This window comes from Hypomesus transpacificus, chromosome 24, assembly GCF_021917145.1.
Source record: "Hypomesus transpacificus isolate Combined female chromosome 24, fHypTra1, whole genome shotgun sequence".
Taxonomy (NCBI): Eukaryota; Metazoa; Chordata; class Actinopteri; order Osmeriformes; family Osmeridae; genus Hypomesus; species Hypomesus transpacificus.
The window spans coordinates 3,129,194-3,154,802 of NC_061083.1; the positions used below are offsets into that span (position 1 = coordinate 3,129,194).

General features: G+C 49.3%; 1 protein-coding gene across 3 annotated transcripts in view; it reads right to left on the reverse strand.

The window, feature by feature from the left end:
* The window catches only part of nr6a1a (nuclear receptor subfamily 6, group A, member 1a), a 37,862-nt gene that overhangs the window by 6,654 nt on the left and 5,599 nt on the right, over positions 1 to 25,609 (reverse strand). The window contains exons 1-2 of one of the 3 annotated variants that reach the window (XM_047048223.1): positions 5,575 to 5,628; positions 4,949 to 4,985 (exon numbers count right to left, since the gene is read on the reverse strand). The exons of 1 other annotated variant lie outside the window; for it this stretch is intronic. In XM_047048223.1, the coding sequence (XP_046904179.1) occupies positions 4,949 to 4,964 (16 nt within the window). In that variant the 5' untranslated portion in view covers positions 4,965 to 4,985; positions 5,575 to 5,628. Of the gene's footprint in view, positions 1 to 4,948; positions 5,095 to 5,574; positions 5,629 to 25,609 lie in introns of those variants that run through there. One more of the 3 variants, XM_047048222.1, reaches the window with a different exon arrangement.

Genomic DNA, 25,609 nt, shown 5'->3' on the forward strand with positions numbered 1-25,609 from the left:
ATTAGTGGGGGAGGAATGCATAGGATAAAGCCTCTACTGGATATAAGGAAGGGTGAATAGGAGACTTCTAAAGCCCACTGAGATTACCATTTAAATGGTGTGGGGTTGGGAGCCTCTGGAGCGGCGGGGTAGCCACACTGTACAGAGACAATGGGGTCGCAGGGCTCTCGCCTCACGACTCAATTCCAACTATTTCTCTCGTGCTTAACATTTTGACATCCTCCACACACCCGGGGACGGCGGTCATCGAACCGACGTGATCGAGCAAAAAACATTCTCGGGCTACTTTTCAAAGTGAAGTATCCTGGATACGGTCGGAGACAGAGACAGAGGGGGTTGAGATTGAGACACGTCACTACGCCGTCGAGTGACATCCTGTCAGGTGTCGTATGAAAATGACAACGACGGGTTAATGTTCCGGATCCAATGAGTCAGTGGGAAGTGAGTGGAGCCAGGCTGATTAAAGGAGGCTCTTTAGGGGCCGAGGGGGAAAAGCCTGAGCATGACTGAGCGGAGGAGAGGATCAGGAGAGAAGCAGCTCGAGGTCAAAATCAAGAGATAAGCCTCCGAGTGGAAGAGAGACGCTAAGTCTGCGAGAAGGGAGGACCCAACCACCTATGGATCCATCTTAAACTGCTATCTTCCTTAGAGCCCAGATAGCTGCGAGGGGGGGCGGGGCGTCGACTGCCACAAAGCATGCACAAGATCACGTCGGTTAAACTATGGATCCTGTCTCCCACAAAAGGCCATTTGTCTATCTTCCTGAGCACATGTGGTGATTTAAAGAATGCATTAAAACCATATATTTCATTGACCATCCCATGTGAAATGCCTGACTTCCTTCAATGAGAACAACACAATGACTGTCAGTTTCCTTAATTCACACCCGAGAGGCTTATTTGTTAAATTTATCACCCTCTCTTTCAAGTGCATGGCCACCATATAAACCGCCAGCTTCACACCTTTACACACTTGATCTCAATGTGTCACTTTATACTCTGGCTCCCCTCCCCTCCCTCCCCCCCCCCCTCCCCCCCTCAGCGGCAACGGCGGTCCAGTATCTGAAACTGGTTGGTTCCGTCTCCGGAACTGGTTCTGGTAAGGAAAACACTAACCCCCCCCCCCCCCCCTCCCCCAGCATTTCCTGGATCATGTGACAGGGGTGATAAATCCCAGTGACGGGACATGTGGGAGAGCTGTAAAATCGGGCTTTTGCTTCATCTTGAACTCCACCCTCTCTACAGCCGGGGTCTTGAGACCTCAACCCCTCCCTCACCCCCTCACTCACCGCACCCTCACCCGGCCCTCCCCCCGGGCCCATTAAAGCTTGCATTGTTTCAAAGGGGTCAGACTGGGTTTCATTTCAAACTTTTAAACGCAACCAGGAAATGCAACTCAAGCATTTTTTTCAACCTGGGTCAATGGAGTTGACAAACACTGCTTCTGTTTCGACGTCATGGCTGTTGCAACATTCTTGACATTTTCCAAGCAGTGTGAGCAAGATATACCTTTTATTTTTACTTTCAAGTCCATTGTTTTACGTTTAGACTAGTGTAGTAGTATAGAGTAGTATATTAAGGAAATTATGCCGCAAATAAGATAGCATGTTGCTCCTTCTGTTCATTTGTTAGTGAATAGCCTCTATCTTTTGTTTAAACACAGTGTTTTTTCTTCTTCATGTCCCTGAGAGCTGAGAATCATGCAAAAATCTTCCTTTTGTCCAATCCCCAGTCACACAAAGGTTGGCGTATAGATTGAAGCAGCCTTTGAGGGTGTGACAGAGGGACAAGGCTGCTGAAGGGAATTTGACTCAAGGAGGTTTTGTCTTGTGTTTCCATCACAATCATGCCCAGCTGAGAGAGAGAGCGGGGGTTGCATGAATCTGCTGTACTTTTCCGTTGCAAACACCCTCCCCCCCTCCTCCCTCCTTCCCTCACTCTCTCCCTATTTCTTTATCTGTGTTCCTTGCTCCTCTACCTGAGGCTAGCCTTAGTTTTCTCTCTATAGTGTGCCACATGCATGTTCACAAAAAGCCCTGGCCTCTGTCTGTTAGAAGCTAATGGATGGTGAAGTCCACCACAGGACCTCCACTCCCACACACAGCCGCCATGCTGTTTAGACTCCTTTACTATGGGGTTATGTTAATCTTTTAACCTCCATAAAGTTGTAGATTTCCTCCATAGTCATCACAATGGTAGCCTGTTGACACTGCTGACTGGATACAACAGTCTTTGGGTTGTGTACTGAGATCTGAACGGGGATTACAGACTGGGTCATTAGCATTGGGTAATTACACTAGCCAATACCAGTGTTAATATTATGCAAATTAACACTGTATTAAACAGGACGGTGTTAGACTGACGGGAATTATCATATTGTCACATCAGTTCAATTGTTTCTTTTACAAACTTGCTATTTACCATCTTTCTAATGTTGTTACACTGAGAATTGTACAACTATTTGGTAAAAAAAACAAAAAAACAATTACAGAAAAACAATACAAAAGTATTGTGTTCGGAATGACTAAACTCACTAATTGCTTTGTACACTGCCTCTTCGCTGTTATTTTAAAATAGTGAATTCTTCGGAGAATACCATTGATTTTCCTGATGTATACATCTAAGGCTACATTTTAACAGGTCTTTGATCTTAATATTGGAATTTCATCAATCTCTATTGACATTTCAGGGTGTTTCTCTCCTGTTAAGCCTCTAGGTAAATCAGCTGTCCTCGCTACAGCTGGGGAGGAGGCAGATTAGGATTACTCATTCACATATCTGTAGAAAAACTACCCCCAGTCTTCTGAACGATCATTATTTTAAAGCAAAACGGTGTATTAAGGGGACCATGTTCTTGTTTTTGCGTAAAAAAATATATTAAATCCCAGGTCAAAGCTTTAGCCAACACAAATGTTCATCCACCAAAGCTTTATTTTCAAACATAAGCATACTGGCAAAATGCCAATGAAGCAGTTTGATACTCGGCTAGTTAATGTCAAGCTTAAACAGTCAGCACAACCTGATATGAACCACATGGTGGATTTTAACAACACGAGCGCTTGTAATACTGGGCCATATCTCCTCTATGCGTCTGATCAAACAGTGACTCAGGACAACCACGAACCTGAGGCAACACTGTCCAAACCCAGGAGCTGATTGCATCATCCTTTGTTCATAAGGGGTATCAGATGGTGTTTGTGTCTGTTAGATTCAAAGTGTTGTGTCTGTTTGCTGGGGGATGGGTGTAGTAGGCAGTTGAAACAACACTTCCCAAGAAAACATAGGTTGGGAAACGTCATAGACTTCACGGTTTGGTCTGTGAAGGACATCAGCGGCTCTTTTTCATTTCTGCAAAATCAGTGATAATAAGGAGGGCTTTGGCGTCGGCTATTTATAGCTTGCATTTCAGAGTGCCCTGGTCCCTGACCTCCCCCGTTATTGATCTTCACATAGCTTCTATCCCCCTACCCCCGCATCACACACACACACACACAGGGGAGAAGAGAGAGGAATTTCTGTTCAAAGAAGACCTTGTAATAAGTGACGTGGTGTGCAGAGCGACAAGCAGAGAGAGGCAGCCCTGGTCGCCCTTACATGATGAAAGACAGAGTTGAATTAACCCTTTCTCGGGCTCGAGCAGGAACACCCTGGAATACTCTGGTTGTTTACCGGGGATTAGATCGGGGGGAGGGGCGCACTCCCAGTGCAGCCTGCCTCCTTCACGTACACTAACCACTCTTAACGGTTGCCAGAGAGACATTTTCTGTTTTCACTGTCGCAGGCTTCGCCCACGCATATTTTAAGGTAAAAAATAATTATCGGCTCGGCCCCTTGAAGATAGGCCTGGCGTTGCAAGGGAAAAAGACAGGTTGGAATAATGTATGTGACTCAAACCATTTGGGGTTTGGCACGAAGAATACAAAAAAAAAAAACCTTTGCTCCTGAATAATGAAAACATCACAGGCCCAAAACCTCCCAGATCCAAAATAGATGTACAAACACAACGGCTCCACGCCACCACACTGTGACATGGCGTAACTAAACTGATTCCAAGCACACAAAAGATCACCCAATCCTCAGAATGAGGAACACACAACTTGAGGGAAGACTTGTTCATTCCTTCGATCACCAAACGATTGAATTATTTATGCCACTAAATGATTAGTCCACTGTATGAACCCTGGGCAGCATGTCCATATTCTGACAAGCGGCAGTAGCCATGGAGATCTTTCGGTTGGACCTTGTTGTCTTCTGTTTCAGCTTTAACCCTGGGTGTGGAGATAGTGTTGCTTCTATCTAGGCCCAGTAGAGTTAACACTGCCCAGTGGACTAATCCTAACATCATATAAACATTGCTGACTGTGTACAAAGCCTTTTTCCAGATGGTCCACTGAGGCACATACCAGAGATCAATACGTATGGGACAACACTCAAGAGATGTAGGGCAACACTGAGCTATCTGTACAGATATCTATAGAGCCATCGACACCACAACTGCACTTTCACAATAACCTTCACCAGCGAATACACAAATATACATTCTAAGATAATACTGAATCTGTAATTGGGTATGTTTAATTCTGGGTGCTGTAGCTGATATGAGATACTGGTGTACAACATGAGCAATTTGCAGAATCCTCTAAAACATGCCAATAATGTAATGAATTCCCATTGCAGAATCAACTTAGGGGGAAATATTTCACAACTAGTAAAATAACAAGGTTGAACCATTATAACTGAATATAAAACTAAGATCACAATTATCTTAATCCAAGTAAATATCCACAATCAAAATGTAGAACGGTAAAAAATGTAAATCAAGAATGTATATTCGCTTCCTTAGAAAACACAACATAGCTCTCTCATTTACACATAATTAGGCTTAGTTAAAGTATGGGGGCCATTAAGCCAATAGACCCAACCCCTTTCACTCTCCCATCCTCCCTTACCTTCCCATGGTTCCATTTCATGCTTCTTCCAGTTTGCCTGCTCTCCATTCAAGCAATGGATACTGTTAAAGAAAACCCCATAGAACAAGGCAGCCACAGTCTCATGATCTCTCTGTCTCTCTCTCTCTCTCTCCTGATACAACCTCCTCCCTGGACAGCCTGTGTCTATCTGCACGTAGGCTAAGCTAGAACTACTGGTCACTTTACAGCCCGGTCACATGACCAGAGAGTTCATGCCCTAGGGTCACTGCTTGGCTTAAGGTCCAATGACGGCAAGGGGTTATTTGGGTGGAACTGATAGCCCTATTTTCTCTGTATTGGAACAATGCTCCCTGGACCCAAATTGGCCTCCCCTCCTTCTCCCTGCCTCTGGCACTTTCTGAAAGAGGACCAAAGTGCATGTCCAAACATAAACACAGGTTTAGACTGACAAAACACACTGACATTAACTAATTGAGTGACTCAGTCAGTGGACACATCAAGAATTAACCAACCCAAGGCAGGAATCTAAGGAATGTATGACTCCAAATACAGTCAATTCGAAGAAAAAAAAAGATTTTTTTTTTAAAACCAAATCAGCCATTTAGACTTGAGGGAAACACACCAGTCATTTTCTGCAAAGATACAGTCTTGTCTTACCATCCAGTGGAGTTTCTTCCTTCATTCCTTTCAGAGGGTTCTTTAAGTAGCCATGTTGAAAGTCCAGTGTTGCCTTAGTGGACTTTACATTGTCTGCTGTACTGGAGATCCAGTAACACTATCCTATCCTAATACACTCAACCCTCTTCCCCAAGGGAGCACACCACTACTAGACTCACTAGTCCTGTCCAGCCAGGTCCCTCCCAGTCCACCCTCCAGGGCTCCACCCTACTCACACCACTTGTTCACTCTCTCACCGCCCCCAGCCTCCAATTCACCTCTAACCCCCTCCCCTCCCCGATTTGAATGCTAATGACACACCCCAGTAAGTCACACATAAGAGGCTTTTCACATTCAAATGCCACTGGCGAGATAGAGAGATACAGGTGGAATAAACTGAGACAGGAGGAATCAAGATTGTGTACGAGTGGAAGTGGGGTGTTTCTGATGAGCGCGATCGAGTCCCACTCTGATGGGTTGGCAATGCCAGCGAACGCGCTCGTGGGAATCCTGCCATGATCAAACTGTGGTGACGAAATCCATAAGTCTCATCGTTTTCCTAGATTACTGGACACTAAAACCCTACTCTTAAGAGTCTCGAACCATATGCCATGGTGTCAAAGGCAAGGTCTAGGATAGGCCATGCTTAGGCTTTTAATCTCCAATCTGCGCGCAGCGCTCGGTACGAACGCTCACGCTTCATAACAGCAAGGCTTGCCTGGATGAAAAATTACATTCTTTCCCACTTAGCTAATCATGCAAACTGTTACCTTCTCTGTAATTCCTCCAGTCCGTCTAAGAAATGATCTGACTAGTAATACAGTACTACAATTTACTGTAGTAATACAGTCAAACCCATTTAATTCCATCTTCATCAGATTTTCTGTGTTGGCGCTTTGGGTCTGAGAGGCATAACCCTAATGTAGTCAATGCTAATAGGAAATCTAATAGGAAGGGGGGGGGGGGGGCATGGGAACCGACCATGAGTCACCCTTGACCTTAGCACCTTTTCCCCCCCTATGCACACGCCGCCGAAAAACAAAAGCATAATCAGCCATGTTGCTTTTAACCTTGAAGTCGTGGAAAACGGGACGATGGCGAGAGCTGATTGGTTGTTGCTGCCGCATGACGAGGGACGTCATTCCGGGTGCTGTGGAAAGCTCCCTGTAGGCAGAGGTCAGGTAGAGGCTATCTCTCAACGTCTCATGGAGGGCTCCAGGCTTGTTAGAAACGTGTACTGGTCGTCTCAATCTAAACTGCCTCTGCTTTAAGCAGTTCCAGTCGGTGGTGATAGTGGAGATATATGACCCAGGCTCTCCGCCCAAAAAGGACACAAGAGTGACTCAGATGCCTCTTGAAATCCATGGGAAGCATCTAACTTTGTTTTTTTCGCAACACTCTGAATTTTCCAACACCGTCAGGAAAAATGTATAAAAAAATGTGACCTTACTCCAACACTGACCCCAAGACAACCCAGTACACAAAGGCCGGTAAAACAATGGCGATCATGTTAAAGTTGTTGGCTGTAATGCAAATTTGATCTATTGTCAATTTGAGAGAGCTTTTTGTGTGTTGTTTTTGCATTTCCCTAAACATTACAAAGGGGAGTCTTTTGTTCACCCCCCCTTCCTCCACACACACACACACACACACACACACCCACCTAACACACACACACACCCCCACCCACCCAACACACACACACACCCACCCCCACCCAACACACACACACACACACCCACCCACCCAACACACACCCACCCACCCAACACACACACACACACACCCCCACCCAACACACACACACACACACCCACCCAACACACACACACACCCACCCCCACCCACCCAACACACACACACAAACACCCCCACCCACCCAACACACACACACACCCCCACCCACCCAACACACACACACCCCCACCCACCCAACACACACCCACCCCCACCCACCCAACACACACACACCCCCACCCACCCAACACACACACATACCCACCCAACACACACACACACACAGCCACCCCCACCCAACACACACACACACAGCCTTCCAGTGTAGGATGCCTCTGAGGCAATGAAAAGCCTGTATGACCGGAACAGTCAACCACGCTTGTTTTTCTTAATCTCTTGTATCTCTCTGTCTATCTCTCACTCCCTCACAGACACACACACACACACACACAGCTGACACATATTAAACCATCAGCAAAAACATTATGTTTTAGTTCAAACAAAAGCCCTCAAGACAACTCCAATCACTAAAGGCAAAAAACTGATCCACTTTCACAAATAGAAAAAAACCTGAAGCACATCAAAGCAGTGTCTTACAACAGAACGATGACAATGATACAATGATAGCCACAGAGACAGATAATGGGTGTCAAGCCAAGTCTGACCCCAGTGGAGTCACGTCCACCATAAAGATTAGATTTACAACAAACCAGATTACATTCCCAAGATGCATTTTGTTTTTGGCCGCCAATTGATCAATCAGGTTGAACCCCCCCCCCCCCCCCCCCTTCACGTCCTTTTTACCTCAGAGGGCAAATAAAACTCCAGTGAGCTGACCAGTGTCCTGTTAATGAGCACTATCCCCTACGCTCACTCTGAGCATCTTCACTGTTCATTCATCATCTGCTTAGCTGACACACTAATGACAACCTGATGGGTTTTCTGTTTGTGTTTGTGCGTAGGTTTGCATGTGTTTATGTGTTGACTCCATTTGGTGCAAGTTATATCTCATTTCAACTGCTGTCGTGAGCTACACAAACATCCTGCAGGGTCCGCCTGGTCGTTAGTCAGAGATGGTCGAAGTTTAGGTAGGCGAAACTCGCTAATTATTCATCACTGTCATTCTATCCGACGCAGGTAACGCCAAAAGGGGCTTTAGGTAGGTGACGGATCGAGTACATACATTTAAGCAATTATTTTCATGTGCGTTGCTGCTCCCACTGTAAATATATATATATTAAGTAAATTGATATTATTATAGATGTTCATTTCAAATACTGGAGAATATTATTAATAAGTGTCAGTGACAAGGCCTCAGCCATAGTAATTTAATAATGTTATACATGTATACTGGTTATGTTGCCATTTCTATGGCGTGATCTTTTCATTGCAGTTAACTGAATTCAACACAGGGGGCGCCTAGTCATCAGAGTGGCAGTTGAGGTTATGAGGGTTTACCACCAGAGGGAAGCAAAATCCAAACCTGTGAGGCTCGCAACGGTTTTTTCCAGAGACAGAAAGGCAGATAACTCCAACATGAATCAACTTGCTCTTTCCCAAACCCAGACACGACTGAAGCACAGTTCCATAAATCTCCTTCAAAACAGCCCAGTCGAGAAGAGAGATATTTGATGATGGGGTATTAAAACCAACTCCAAAGAAACAATGTTTTAGGTGTTAATCCAGGATTTACCGCGAAAACCTGGGATCAAACGATACACACTGGCAGTGTTTCACAGGGGACGATAGTTGTCTTCATGTGGAAATATGGATTTATATTCACCTCACTCTTAGATAAGCCGTATGTTAACAAAGCCATGTTTTATAAACTGACAGAAGTGCTATTATCTGTCCTTTTAGGATGAAGTCATTAGCATTTCTACAAGAGTTCATTAAGATCTATATGGTGTAAAAATGGGTTGCGCCTGAACTCAAAGCAAGCATCTGGGCCGTTTGGTTTTTAGAGATGAGAGTGTGTGTGTGTGTGCGTTTGTGTCTGTGCGGTTGCGCTCTTGTGTGTGTTAAAAGATGAGACAGTGAGACTGTTTTCCTCTCTGAGCCCAAGTCATAATGACAGGTTTGTGTGACAGCAGGGTGCAGCACTCTGTCTCCTACTCCTCCCTCAGAGAGAGAGCTGCAGCAGGCAGATCGGGGGGTCGGAGCCAAATTACAGTGGGATCTTTCTTGGCTTCCATGGCCTTGTTCTCCCTTCTGCGCTCCCTCGCTTTCTCTCCTCCCCCCCCCTCTCGTTAGGTCATCCGTCCGTTTAATCTCCCTCTTTCTGCCCGCTCCGTGTTCCATTCCGGGCCCCGGGTTGGCCCCGGGTTGGCCACGGGATGACCGTGTTCACCCCTTCCTTGAATGTTTCGACTGAACCCTGCCCGAGGAACAGATCAGAGGAATCCCCTCGAAGGCTCAATTTTCACTGTCACATCACACACGCCGCACATACAGCGACTCTGGATTGGAGAGATAACCCCTGTGATGAAAAAGGCAAGAAAGATTGCCTCAAGAGAATCATAGGCCATATACCTCTTTTAATCCTTCATTTCAGTCCAACCAGGGTGAGTTCCTGACTTGGGTGTCGTTTTAATAGCACCTATACAATATACATAATACCCCAAATAGAGGAGAGAACGGCTGAGATCCCTACATATCTTCTTCCTTCCCCCACACAGCTCATCCCGCCTTCCATATCTTACTCATCCCTGCTTTGTCCCTATCGAGCTCATCCCCTGTCTCCCTGTCTCCCTTTCCCAACATCCCACCCTGCTCTCCCCTTTCCCTACCCCTTCGGCAGCCCTCGCCAACCCCCTCTATCTCTTCTCGCACCCCCCCCCCTCCTCCCCTCCCCTCTCATCCTCTCTCCCTCTCCTCCTTTTTTCGTCCAGCCCTCCTCTTCTTGCTCCAGAACTGTCAGATGGCATTAGCTCCTTTCACGCTCATCGCCTGTAGGAATAACAGCCGTAAACCTTGCCGAACAGCACCATTCTCCTGCTCCAGTTAGCTCTCCGCTCTGCCCGGGCTGTCGTGCAAATACCAACATTATTCATGTCGTGGCCGTTACTTACACAACATGCCCCGGTAAAGGGCAAAGTTAAGAAGACACAATCGGAAGAGGAGAAGGTCAGTGGGGTGATTTTGAAGACACTATCTGTTGTGTAATCAGCTCTTGTATCTCTATTATCAGAGGCCTTACTGTAGCGCCAAGCTCTGATTTTAAGGAGGGTTCTCATTTATGAAGCTAACAATAGCTTTGGGGACGAGCTAATCATCCACGTTCAGCGTAGCACTTCTTATCACCGTGAACATTCCTGTCCCGGGGGGGTAAAACTGAGGTGCGATTTGGATAGCTCGCCGTGACCAGCTGTGGAGCGCGGTGCGCGTACGACGACGACGACGGGATATCGCTTCCCGCAGTCCGAGAGGAACACGGGAGCGAGAGTGAAAATGTCTAAGAGTTGTTCCGGAACTCTTCAACACTTCCACAGGGTCGTAGCTGAAGCAGGGTCATAATTACACACCATAGGGAGGATCCAAACTACACTCAGTGTAATTACCAGTTTGACAACCAATTCCAGATACACAAGTATATAATCATAAATATGAGTATAGTATAATTTCTCATCAGTCACTGGTTCTCAAGCCTGCAGTGGAAGGCTTAGGCTAATAATCACAGCAGACTAATCCCGGCTAGGATGGAAGCCACGCTGGCCCGCTAATCACAGGAGTGATAACCATGCATCATCCAATCACAGGTCAGAAATGAGCAATTTGTTTCATGTGACGGGGAGATGGCGTGATGGAGCGCAGCGCTGCGCGGGCTCGCTATCGCAGACGGTATCTCCGTTTGGGCTCCCAGTTGGCCTTTTCCTTAAGCGAGTGTCACGGTAATTCCGGCGTGTTACTACAGTATGTATAAGCCTGCGCATATTAAGTGAGAGGGGGCGGGCGGGCGAGCTCCGGTGTGACTGTGAGCCCCATAGAGCCCTGTGATTTAGCTTTGAAATGACAGAGCTGCCTCTCATTGGGCTACGGGTGGAGAGCTAATGACATGCTGCGCAGGCTAACGTGACTATTAGCCCACTCCAGGCAGAAGGAACTGACAGAAACACAATTCTGTCATTACACCCTATGGAGACCTCTAATCAAAAGGGGTGGGAGGGGGGGTTTGAGGATTGGCTGGTCTGACTGGTTTGAGCACAGTCAGTTTGAGCACCCCCTCCCCCCCCCCCCCCCCTCCCCCCCCACCGCCCTCCACCGCGCATTGGGCAGGAAGCGGTGACGCAAACACACCCCTCGACCCCCCCCCCCCCTCCCCCCATACCCCCCCTCCTCCTAGAGCAGGTCGACGCAGGCATCCCAGGCACATTCCTCGGCGCGCGCGAGCCAGGAATGCGAGGGGACGCCACGTTTGCCATCATCCCCAGGTCCCGGATCACCGCAATAATCACACACCGCCATCTTCACGAGCCGCATACCGAGCCGTCTGAGGGGAGGGGAGGGGAGGGAGATCCACAGACCTGGGACAGACACCTGGCCTGGCCTAACCCGGCTCGGTCCTCACTGAGGTAGTGGTTGAACAGGAAAAGGTCTGCAGGATCATGTTGACAGACAAACACCACGTGAGCAGTAAACAAGAGACACATGTTCACGTTAGTCACCCCGATGACTCTCATTGTTTCCATCTGGAATAACATGAAGAAGAAAAAAAAAACACGATCCTTTTGCTATAACATTCCAGACGCATGCGACAACGCGAATTGAGAGCGCAGATTCGCGACTTTGTTCCCCGTGTTCGTTTAGCGAGGCGTTAAAAGGCTCTCTCCATCCCCAGTTCACAGGTCGTCGTTGCCACGCCGAGCACTTGGTCAGACGTGCTGGGGCGTGTTGGGCCTCTGAGTCCAGGTATGCGTGCACTCACAACACACAGGCCTGCTACACGTCCTAATACTGTACAAGCACAAGTACTGCAGAGCAAATGGTTAAAAAGATATATTTACACCACTGTACCATCCTACACAAATAATACGATTTATCCCGATCATAACATGTCTCAGAGCTGAAAAATACAGGGGCATTAAGCGCTTGTACACTGCAAAACAGTATGTTTATGGAAAAACAATAAACAAGGTCAAAACAAAGCCGTGTCTATAATAATCAAGTATGAACTAAATGGACGTTAATCAGGGGTATAAAGGGGCAGAGTGCATACATATCAATAATTTGGAGTCACAGTGACCTGGCTTATGAATTCCGCTTGACCACGTAAATCATTAGCGCCATCTAAAGGCCCCCCAACCCTCCCCCCCCCCACTACCCTCCTCCCCCGCCACCATCGTCAGCAGTCAAGAGAACCACTACTGACAGCCTCGCACTGACCACAGAGAGAGTCAGCCTTACTGGGCACAAATAGTGACATCACCGGAACGCAGCAAAAACAAACTAGGCCACAGCTGTTCAGCTCTGTAGGCTACGAATTAGACTCAATGTGTCACGAGGCATCAGATCAGAGAGAGGACTATGGAGATGAGCATAGGAGGCCGTCTCCACCGGACTGGACCCCTCGTTTTCTCTGCCCGTGTCACTTCATGCTTGTTGGGTTTGTTCAGCTTTCTCCCCTCAGTGAGAGACACTGATTTTATGCTAATCTGCACAAGACGGGGGCGGGGGGGGAGAATAAGGGGACGGAGGAAGTATTGAGTGGAATGGATGAATTATGGAAGCGGCTGAATTATAAATGGCCCTGTTCACCCAGACGAGAGGAGGACGAGGGGGGAGGATGACGGAAGTAGAGCGAGTTGGGACACAAGAGATCTGCCACATATAAATTATACCTAAGTTGCCACATCAATTTCCATTTATCACAGCATCGATTCGTTATTACAAGGACCCCTTTTTGGATTGTTAGCATTTCCAGTCAGTAGCTCCTAGTCCGTACCAGCTAAATAGCCTTTCCATGTGAAATTCCCAAAGGTCCAATTTCAAGAAAATGACGACACCAGGATTTCAGACACGCAACACTTCGTCAAAACTTCTACGGTTCAGAAACTGTCCTCGTGCCATAACCTCTCCCTTCCCTCTCACATGTGCAGACAAAGGCTCCTGAACTCAGAGGGAAAGAATATGTACAAAAGTCAAGAGGATCAGGGGGAGTACAAGGTTCGAAAGAGACAGGGCGGGACTTGAGGAAAGGAAAAAAAGGGAGGGGGGGGGTGTGGTGTGGTGAGAAAAGGGAGTGCCCCCCCAAATACATTTTTCTTAGACCCTCACTTAGTGACTAGAAGACTAAAAATACCCCCCTCATGTTCAGAAGGCTGGCTTTCCCAAACCAGCTCAATAATTCACAAGCAACACAGGGGGCAGGATTTCAGTAAACCAGCAGAGTACTGTACAATCGCAAAGAGAGACTGCAAACACAGCACATTGTGGCCAAAAGGATCATTACTGCCAGAAGAAAAGAAAAAAGAACTGGGCCTCTGAACTCCACCACACCATAGCTCATGATTCAAGTGTCAAAGAGGAACCTAGTTTTACAAAATGCGCCGTCTCAACCAATCTCGAACACTGGAATCCACGTAGTTCTTCAAAAGGTCTCGGCCACCAACTATTCGATGTATCAGGCATCCACATCGCAACACAACCAGTGGTAACCAATGTGCTTAAGTGATCACTCGCATGTTGAATTCAGTTATCTCCCGTGTCATTGCGCTCTCCATCTGGGCGTTTGGAGGGCTGAGCAGGAAGGGATGTGAGCCGGAGGCGAAGGCACGGGGGGGGGGGGGGGGGGGGGGGGGGTCATCGCCCTGACAGAGACCCCGAGGCCTCACCCCCCAGATGGGACAGGCGTGTTCAGGCCGCCCCTCCCCAGGCCGACAGTGTTTGTGTTTGGTCTGGGAGACGCCGCACACCCACACCGCCCTGCAACCGGATCTGAGGGCCGGCTCTCCTCACGCTGGTCCTGGGGGACATCCTGTCCGGCTGGGGCCCCGCGGGGCCCTGCTCGGACCCCCTGAGCACTGACCCCCCGTTCACCCCCCCTCCCCCCCTCCCCCCCCCCCCCCCCCCCCCCCCCCCCACAAGCACACCAGGCCTGATGGTACGCACCTCCCCCCCCCCTTTTCTGACACCCAACCCCGGAGCCTCCGAGGAACTAACTTGGGGGAACGAAACAGTGAAGTTCAAAGAGGTGAGGAGGGACACAGCGGCACAGGAGATCAAAGAGGCGCACCACCTCCATGACCACCCCTGCAATCTGAGAGCCGCTGACCATGCAGGGCTGCTCTCACCCACCGCCCCCCCCCCCGGCCCCCCAGGACTAGCCCTGTTCCCTGCTCCCTGTTCCCTGCTCCCCAATCCAGTAGGAGATCTGCAAACATTCTCCTGAGAGCTAATAAAGATACTGGATGCTGGAAGACTGTTGCATTATCTTATACAAACACCATTATTTGTAGTTGATTCGGGCTGAAAGAAAGGCTAAAAGAAGTGCAAAGATAAAACAATATCGACGTGAATTTTATCTATACGTCTCACGTATTTGGACATCCCTTCATAACGTCCTTTGTCTATATTATTTCGTTATCTGTGGACTTACAATGAAACTCACATGACTGACACCACTGAAATGAGGAAAATATTTACAGAGAGCAGAGCGTTGCATCTTAATGCTCACATGAGGGCTTTAATGCCGGCACATTCATAACCCATGCCTCTTATCAGAGCTCTCTCAAACACTTGATGGAATTTGCCATCGCACAATGGACGGGAAATACACTTCAAAGGCAAGAAGCATCTAATCTTCTCAAGTCTCCACACTGTGCCTTGGCTATGATAATAAGATCCTGCCTTTCCAGCGTTCTGTGGGATCTACACCGAGGACGAAGAGCTTCATCTCTTTCTATTTCTCTCCCTCTCTCTTTCCCTCCCTCTCTCCCCACGCTGTCTCTCACTCTTTTCACACACACACTCACGATGGCATGGGGGGGGGGGGGTTTGCTGCAGTCTGAAAGCATCTCTGCAACAGCAGTGCTGCATAACTGTGGAACCCATCCCACTCTTATGTAAAGGCCCTATTTTGCAGCTGCACACACACACACAGTGTATATGCACAGTGACCTAGTTTCCCTGTTGCCCAGGAAGAGTCGGCATGACTCCCCCAGATCAGGCTCAGGACCGCCTGCGTTCAGGGAGGGCCAGAGACGCCCTGCGGAGCAGCTCCCCGTCAGCACCTCCGCACACATTCACCCCTGACTACTGGACTTGATCCTCCCAGGGGGGGGGAAAACACTCGCGGTCCGGCATTCATAGCCTCACATCAAAGGAAACCCACTCGCTAGCATATCGCGCGTGCACGCACTCCGTCCGTGTGATGCTGAGAGGTGAGACCGGGAGAGAGGTGAGACTGGGAGAGAGGTGAGACCGGGAGAGAGGTGAGACCGGGAGAGAGGTGAGACAGGGAGAGAGGTGAGACCGGGAGAGAGGTGAGACAGGGAGAGAGGTGAGACAGGGAGAGAGGTGAGACAGGGAGAGAGGTGAGACCGGGTGAGAGGTGAGACAGGGAGAGGTGAGACAGGGAGAGGTGAGACAGGGAGAGAGGTGAGACCGGGAAGTGAGACAAGCAAGTACAAGCTCCGTGCGTGTGATGTAAAGATGCGTGCATGAGTGACCACAGAGACGAGCCTTAAGGGTCCAGGTCTGTGTTTAGACTGGTGGAGGGCAGGTCGAGGACAGACCTGTCATCAGAGACATAGCTGCAGGATGTGCTTAGTCCTCCCCCCTGGCCCTCATCCCTCCATCCCTTCATCCCTCCTTCTACAATTAAGTCATTATAAGTGGGAGTCTATGCGTGGGAAAGACACACAGCACCACTTTATTCAAGAAAGTTACCCAGCTTTAACTCGACTTTCGGCGTTATCTCTGGATGCTGATATCCAAACCAGCCTCATCTCCAGCTTTACAACAGAGAGGGGGACTCGGAAGACAGAAGCTCTCCACTGCTCATGCATCTGGGAGTTTATACTGTAATCTCAGGCATGGCGTACGTCCACTTAAGAACAGATTTTCCCCGCACTCGCTGGCCAGGGAGAAATCCTATATCTGCTGATGCTCTCTCCTCTGTCCCCTCCTCTCCTGGGCAGCTCTTATCACATCGTTGGACATTTCTACCTGTTTTTAATAGACCCCCGTCCCTTTATTCAGGCGGGAAGCGTGCCCAAAACAAAAGCCCCCCCCCCCCCCCCCCGGTGTAGTGCGGTACGCGGAGCCCAGTGATGTTATCCAGGTCACAGTGATCTAATCAGGTGTGAATGGAAGCACTTGGCAGCCCTCCCGGACTCACTCTGTCGTCATCACTGGGGAGGGAGGAGAGGGAGAGGGAGGAGAGGGAGGAGAGGGGGAGGGAGGGGGAGGAAGGGAGGAGAGGGGTAGGGAGGAGAGGCTGGGGTAGGGAGGAGAGAGAGAGGGAGGGAGGAGAGGGAGACAAAAACATACCCACACAATGGGGGGGGGGGGGGGGGTGCAGGGTTGCAGCGCATCATAAGACTAGACATGAGCCATTCAGTCTCTGTGGGATACCAAAGTCTAGCCAGCTAGCGGGGGGCTGTGATTATGAATCTATACCTCCCAATCTTGTTTAAATGTGATGTATTTGAGCTTTTGGATTTAAACCATTGAAATCTATCATTACTGTGCAAGCGTGCAAGTTCAAGTTTCAGGAAGTCCTCCTAGGCGTATAATTGTCAGACTGTTCTATTCGATCAAATTCACAAGCGATTTCCCTTCATATGTGCTCAATATCCCCAAGCAGTCTACTTCTGTGTTCTGCATAGCTGGCATTGCTTCTGAGAAGAACTCAGAGAATGCTTTATTTTTTATTTTTTTCACCAGCAGTCGTCACCCAAATAGTGGCCCCACCCAGCATGGCAACCATTCAATAGAAAGAGGCTCTGCTTTCAATGGTGGGACAGCTGACCAATCAGACAGCATTAGCCCCGGGCTCTCCAACGCTCAGCCAATGGCTGGCTTTTCTCCTCCACACATGACTAAATGTGCTCCTGTCCATCAACTGGTTCATATATAGTTCATGCAAGAAAATGTGGAGCAGTTCAATAACTTGCATAGCCAAGCTCTTTTGTGTGTGTGTGTGTGTGTGTGCGTGCGTGCCTGTCGATGCGAGCTGAAGTAAAGGGATGAGAAAAAGAGAGAGAGAGAGAGAGAGAGAGAGGTGGCGCGAGTGGCAGGAGAGATAGAAGGATTTGTAAGGCACTTGTATTTGCAAACGACTGGCCGAGTTCCCATTGGAAGCAGGCAGAGGATCAGACAGAGACGCAGTGTGTCGGAGCATGTGTCTGCGAGAGTGTGTGTCTGGTGGAGAGGGAGAGAGAGAGAGGGGGGGAGGGAGAGAGGGGAGAGAGTGAGAGAGAAAGAGAGAGAGAGAGAGAGAGTGCAAGAACCGTAGAGGCGTCTGTTCCACTCATTTCCCCTCATTTCTACAGCAACTTTCCAGCGTGTGCACTTGAGGGAAGTTACTCCCCGGCTATGGAAGCTTTTGTTTTCTTTCTCTTTTTGTTCCCACGAGCACGTTCTTCTCCCCCCCCCCCCCCCCCTTCAGAAAGGGGGTAAAAGGAAGAAGAAAACTAATCGCATAAATGTCAGCTGTTCGTTAGGTGAGTATCGTTTTATTTGAAGTCCTCTTTCCCAGTGTCTGTTTCATTGACTTGCTGTTGTGTAACAGTTCACCTCTGGCCAACTGTGTAAGTCTCTTCAGCATGATGTCTGCATGCCTCTTTAATAACACTCGCACTCGCTACTTGTTCGACTTGCAACGAGCGGGATGTTACAGTTATTTTCCTTTTGGTTATGTGCCACATTTTCTGAATGAGAATGTCATGTATTCATTTAGCACATACCGCGTCTGTCCTAGTCGACCAACTGTGGCAGAAAATATTTGTGAGGGAGACTTTGTGTCCGTATTTCTTAAAGATTCTTTCGATAACGCAACTATGAAAATGTGTGTCGTGTAGTATATCAGTGTTTGTTGTATGCCGTGTAGTCTTGTGAAGGGGTACGTGCTGGTACAGTTTGTCTACAACAGCGTGTGTGTGTACGAAACAGAGGGTCTGTGTGTGAGAGAGTTCTGAAAAGGATGCATGTACGAAAGAGAGAGACAGAGAGATTGTGTGCGGTGGACAAAGTGTGCAAAGTAGCCAAAAGTGTATGTGAGAGGAGGAGGAGGAGGGGGAGGGGGGGGGTCTTCGTGTGCATGTGTGAGCGTCTGCGAGTGTGCGTCCATTCCTCTGTGTGTGTGTGTGTGTGTGTTGTAACGCTGGTCTCTGAGAATGCCGGCTGTGCCCGGTAGCAGTGTTTGACTGGGGAGGAACTGAGCCAGACAGAGGACAAAAGCGACCGGCCCATCCAGACAAGACAGGTCAGCCATTAGAGGCTGGAGGAGAAGACAGGTCAGCCATTAGAGGCTGGAGGAGAAGACAGGTCAGCCAGCTGCTGCAGGGACAGGGGGCGCTGGAGGAGGGGGGACTGGACGCCTGGGGGTTAGAGGTGGCCATGCTTCACTTCGTGACCGGCCTCTCAAAGAGCAAGGCACCTCGTGCCTCCCCCCCTCACCCCTCACCCCTCTCCCTCGCCGACTACTGTCGTGGGACGGTGTGTTTTTAGTGAGCCGGCGTGTATCAAGACGGTGTGAAGTAGTAATGACAGAGGAGAACACAGCAAAGGAAATGGGAATAGGTTATATGAGCGGCGGTGAAAGAGGAAGGAGAAAGAGAGAACTGTTATTTGCAGAAAGGCTCGTCTGTGTGAGTGAGTGTGTGTGCGCGCATTTTTTTTTTTTCTTTTTTTCTTTTTTCTGGCGAGTTGTGTGGGGGTCGGGGAGGTTGGAATGTATTGAGTGACAGGAAACGGCGGGCGTCCCTATCTTTTCTGTCGCGTCTGCGTTTGTCCAAAGCCCTTAATCCACTGCAAAAGCCGTCTGAGAGGGGGACTAGCAACACCAAAAACATCATTCAGATCACAGATGAACAAACCAGCACAGCCACACTGAAAAACAACCCCCGCTACTACAAAGGTTTATGACAGCCCAAATAACAAAACAGCAAAAACAAACATCGAAAATAATCCCTGCAATGTACGAAGAAAAAAAATGAAAAGATATGAAGTCAGGGCCACGATGAACTGGTAGTAGCTCTGAAAAAGTATATATAAATATATATATAAATATATCTTTCCAGTGGCATTGTTCAAACCAACCAGGGCTCTGGAGAACGTCAACAGAAAAAAAAAAAAAAAAGACTTCAGTGAGCGCGTGTGCGCCACATCGCCGACTGCCTGAATAGGAGCGAGGCGCTAAAAGGGCCCGAGTACACGTCGTCCTGAGAGATGCCTTAACATGTAGATTCTTGTTGCTCTGATACACATCTCAGTGTAGCCACCAGGGACATCTGACTACCAGAAGACAAACTCAATAACCCCCTTTAGGAGAGCACGAGAGGGGCTCATTTGAGGCCACTGATGAACAGAAATGTGTGGGTTTCAAAAACTGGTTAGCTTCACTAACTTGTTATCTGGTCAATTGTGTGTGTGTGGGGGGGGGGATGGGAGGAGGGGACACACATAAAACTTGTTGAACTTGTGAAAGTCAGAGTCTCTGTGCTTTGGGTGAGTGATTCAGAAACAGTGACAGACACACAGAGAGAGAAAGAGAGAGAGCGAGGGAAAAAGAGGGGGGGGCTTGTGTAACGTGGCCTCTGCCCCCCCCCCCCCCCAGCCTGCCCTGCGCGGGGTCTGGACTTTGCTCCCTGGCTGGGGAGCTAAGCCCTGCACCCTGAACCCTCCCCGGCCTCCCTACCTGAATTTGAATAGAAACCAGACAGCGATTCCCCCCTCTCTGTCACCGCTCCCCGCGCTGGACAATGAGGATTTGTTAGCGCTCAGCCGCGAGCCTGCTGACACAATGCCTATAGCCGCGCAGCCTTAGCCCTGCCCCAGCCTAGCACCGGCAGAGAGCACACAGCACAGAGCAGAGAGCAGAGTGGGCCAGGCAGGCAGGCAGGCTGCCAGGAGGGGGGCCAGGGGGGCTGCGGGGGTGGGATTAGCAGACAAGAGCTCAGGGTAGGGGGATGGGGGTTGAAATAGACAGGAAATTACTGCCTTTGATGAGGCAACGGCAGATTCGCACTGGCTAAACGGGCTGCGGTGGCTCCTCCAGGGCCCCTTGCAGCACCGTAAAAACCTGCTGGAGCAGAAAATGTCACAACACTTCAAGGCCCAGTGTGTCACCTCCCCACGGCAACGATGGGGCTGTTAAGACCTTACACAGGTGCTGGCCAAACACTCGCAAAATGGCTTCAGAGCATTCCTTTCTCGCCCACATCGCGTTAGCCTCAAGTCCGGGCCGACCCATTTCTCCTCAGTGGAGAGCATAATGCAGGGAGGCAGCACACTCCAGGGTCAAATTTAGAAATTCTGCATAAACATTTTCCAACCCATGAGAGCGTGGAAATGTCTGCAACCAATGTGGCCATTACATCAAAGCAACAAGAGCAGAGATGATAAGATACATATAGCAGTATAATCAGAATTTTGCATGCTTTCAACGAACAGCAATTTGTCCCATTAAGTGTAACGGAAACCAACTGCCTACTTTCCTCGTTTCCCTAAAAGAATATCTTGCCTTTAGACAAATTTGATCGGAAGGAACACGATGCTCGACAACCAATTATTACCATCCTCCATTTTAGAGAGTTTCTGTCACGGTTTCACAAGGGACCCGAACTAGAAGAAAAAAAAAGACTTTATGACTGTATCTGAGCACAGTGAACCGACGCAGGAACACAACCTAATGTATTCCGCAGCTCGCGAGCACGCACGCACACGCGTGGTCCCCGTGCCCTGTGGTGAAACAGAGTGGGTAATGTGTGTTTGTGTGCTCACTGAATATCAGGGTCGATTAGAGAGCCCCGTCTGGCAGCGCTGGAGCAGATTAGACAGGAGCAGCAGATCCAGGCCGCGGGCTGGTCATCTGCCTCTCTGACCCACATTGCTCTGATGTGCGCGTCACTTCCCATTACCCTGACAATCAGACCCCACATCAGCTGAGCGCATGCCCGCCCCCCCCAGTGCATACCCTCCCCGCGGGGCGAGCCCCCTTCCCCCCCCCCCCCCCCCCCCCCCTGCTGCCCTCAGAATGTGGGCATGACTGCACTGGAACCAGGCTGGACCTCGACGAGGGCTTGCCTCCCGCGTCTCCAGGCCCACTCCGTGGGTTCCTCCCCACCCTCCCCCCCCCCCCCCCCGTGCTGGGTCCGAGCGTGTGTGCGTCAGAGGCCTGGAGCGTCGGCCCCTGCAGCTGTCTGCCAGAGCCAGGTCTGTGATAATTGGCATCTCCGGAGTGAAAAGCAGGCTCAGCAACAGATAAGGGCCTGTGTGGAAAAGCTCTATAATCAGCGTGGATTAGCAGACGATAAATCATGGGGTTCACACAAGTGTGCTGTCAGTGCTGGGAGAGAGAGAAAGGGAGGGAGAGAGAGAGAGAGGGAGCGAGAGAGAGAGAGGTAGAGAGACTGAGAAAAAGAGAGAGGGCGGGGGGGGCGGGACAAGAGGTGTGAAAGAGTGTGGAGAAGAGACCGGAAATTTTCCAAATTAAAATACATTATTGCTATCTCCCAGGTCAGTGATGAGGTAAGATGAAAAGAGAGAGAGACTGGGGAGAGAGAGAGACTGGGGAGAGAGAGAGAGAGAGAGAGAGAGAGAGAGAGAGAGAGAGAGTGAGAAATAGAGAGTGAGAAATAGAGAGTGAGAAATAGAGGGAGAGGGAGTGAGAGAAATGAAAAGGGGAGAGAAATTAAAGACTCTGCTAACACTCACAGCTAATACAATCTTCTGCCTGTCAGATTACCTTCTTTAATCCAGAAAGGTTTAACGCCTCTTAGAAACGTGAAAGAAGACATGAGTTCAGTCGAGATTTCCTGAGCCAGGGAGGAGGGAAGAAAACTGCCTGAGAGGAAGGTTTAATCTCTGAGCAACTCTAAATCACAGCTCCCAACTCCGCTGCACTGGCTCGCGGAAACACCTGGACCCCATGTCCTCACTAATGCCCGCCTCTCAACTCAACACCTCAGTACCACGTCCATCATCAACATGAACGTCGACGGCAACATTAGCATGAGCGATGTTTACAGACTACGTGTGTTATATGTGATTTGTAGGGGGAGCCGTGAGACTTAACTCAGAGTATAGGGACTTTGACAGAAACATTCAGCCTCCATTCAGTTGGTCCCCATCCTACACGGAGGCACCGTTTCCGCCGAGGGACTTGGCGCGGCTGCCGGTAACTGCCATACGGCAGCGCGGCACAGGGAGCAGAGGAAAGGTCGATCTAAATTCAGGTCTTTCCCATGCTGGCTCTCACCCCACTGGGTCCCACTGATAACGGAAATATGAAATCAGCACTGCTGCTGCTGCCTGTGGGCCCGCCCGCCCCCCCGCCCTCTCCCTCCCGCCCTCTCCCTCCACCCCTCACCCCTCCCTCAACCCCCACACCCCCCTGATATGTGCTATTTCTAAATCTCTCCATATGAGACATCTCTCCTTTGCTCCCCCTGCGGAGAGAGGGTGGGGGTTGGGGTTGGGGAGGATAAAGAAGAGGTGGATGGGGGATGGGGTGCAGTGATGGCAGCCCACTGCATGCCTTATTTATTGTGATCCGGAGTGCAGCGAGTGCAAACACTCGGCATAGATCGAGGGCTAATCCCTGGGGCTGAGATGATGCCATGACTGCACTGCGTCCACAAGGGAGATTAAACGCTGAATTATGCGCCATAAACAAGTGTTGTATAACCTTTTATTGGAGTTGGCGAGGAGGACATATTCATATTTGCGTATGGATAAATATGTCTGTTGTGCCTTAATGACTTAATTTAATGAGGCCTTTCAACAAACAAACAAAAAAACTGTATTGAACATTTCGTCATAAGGATATCAAAGTGGGGAGATGGTTTGGAAGGATATTGTTGAGTGTCACAATGCCTGTGCTTCAAACGGCCTGTGGGTTTGACCTATGAAAAGAGACCGTTTGAGACAAATGTGACAGGAGCAGACGCCGCAGAAATGTCACGGCTAAATCCTACAGACACCCTCAAAAGGTTCCAACTCTTTTTAGTCAGCCATCACAACTCCACAGAAAAAGAGACGGAAAATGAATATTCATCAGCGTTAACACTTCTGACTGAAATGAGTCAAAGCGATTTTTACCGCAGAACGAGTGACATATTCTGAACCCGTGTCCTGAACTTGTAAGTAGATCACTCCTCCAGAGCCTGCCTGCCTTGACAGACCCAGTCCAGAGGATCTCGCAGGGTTCAAAGGTACACGGGGAACGGAATAAGAGAGAGCTCAGCCGGGGTCGACAAAGAGAGAAGGAATCTGGGAGATTAAACCCCAGTCAATCAATGCCACCGAATAGATCATTCTACTCAAAGTTCTCCCGGAATTCCGCAATGGAGGTATTAGGAGAGAGAAAGAGAGAATAAATCCTGTCATATAGACTAAACCTTTAGTGAAGTCTGACATAGCTGAGAGTGTCACCTCTCATCTCACGCTCTTACGCAAGGCCCTTCACTAACCCAGGTGAGGGAGGTAAGGTCTCCCTTCTGGCACAATGGAGTCAGCTAGCGGCTTTACCGTGGCGGCATTCTGGCAATGGAGATGACAAACGACTCTGGCATGTTCCGCGATCGTTGGGAACCAAATTCCCCCCGCCCCCGGAGCGCTGGCAGCAGCATGGCCGTGGCACGAGGAGGAGGAAGCTGTCTGGAGAGGCTGGCTGGCCGAGCGGCCCTGGCTCTCGGCCTGGGAGAGCTCTCCCTCTCGGAGGGCCCCGAGGTGGTCCACCTGAGCCCTTGTCGCACTCCACAGCACGGCATGTGTTGCTTCTTCTAACATCGGCTCGGCGTGCCACGACCAGACGCTGCCCCGCGTGCCACGTGGCGCGTCCCTGACAGGGTATCGAACAAACTCGCAGAACGAGTGGCAATATCATTAAAAACAAGTTATTTTTTGCTAATGTTATAATGTCACAGCAATCTGATTTGACATTAAGCTTCGGATCTGACTGACATCGTAATTATGGAACATTTGTTGAGTTGGAATGAGCTTGCTCACAAAACTGACAGCCAGAAATGATTCACGTCTTAATATCTTAACTATTAACATTTCAAATATTTATTTGAGATGGAGTGAGACCATCACAGTGTGTGCTGTAATAGTAGAGTGTGTGTGTGTGTGTGTGACGTGAGCATGTGTTCAGAGACTCCCAGCAAAGTATTTTCGACTTGGCATCCTGACCATGTTTTGAGTGTCAGGTTAAGTGTAGGCGTCGTGTGTGAGAGAATCCTCATTCACATTCCAACTGTCACAAGATACGGCAACACATCAACCTTTACACTCCTTCCAAGTCGATCACGGCAAATCACTCGCTTTTTCGTTTTTCCTCTCCCGATCGATTCTCCTGATGGCACCTCTCACAGACGGGTCAGCCTCGGCTTCTCAGTGCCAGCGAGGCACGGCGTGCCTGTTTATGAACCGTGGCAGCCTGACGTCAACAGTCAGACAGTACACTGTGTGCCTTCTCATTGTCTGACCTCTGGAATGTGCCAACGGTGCAGGGTTCACACTAGTTTAGTGACAGACTTGCACTCCGCTCCGGCTCGCTCGTCTCCAACCCAGTCTCGCTCGCACACATTCTTTCCCCGCGGTTTGCAACTGAGTCGCAACACTCGTCACGTACGCAAAAGAGAATACTCCCAAGTGTGGAGAGTGAAGTATTTAATATTCTCAAAGTATTCAGACTATGTGTGTAAGTACTCTGGCTTCCTGAGAATTATATATATGAGCCATGAGCTTGAGAGAGAGAGAGAGAGAGAGACACAGAGAGAGAGAGACACAGAGAGAGAGAGACACAGAGAGAGAGAGACACAGAGAGAGAGAGAGAGAGATGTGTGTTTGGGGCAGGGAGCCAAAGTGAACAAGGGGCCAAAACAAGAAAACCAGTGACCCTCAAGTCGAGGGTAATCATAGAGATCGGGACCCAATCTGACCAGGCTGGAAAAACTAAAGGGTGTTTACCTGGAGCGGAAGAGCGAGAGGATCACCATATTTAGAGAGAGAGAAAAGTCAACATAATTACAGGAATTCAACTGCTGTGACTGGGAGTGACATGACAGCAGAATTCTGCCGTAAGGGAGGAGCGAATCTCTTCCGCGGTCAGTGAACTGA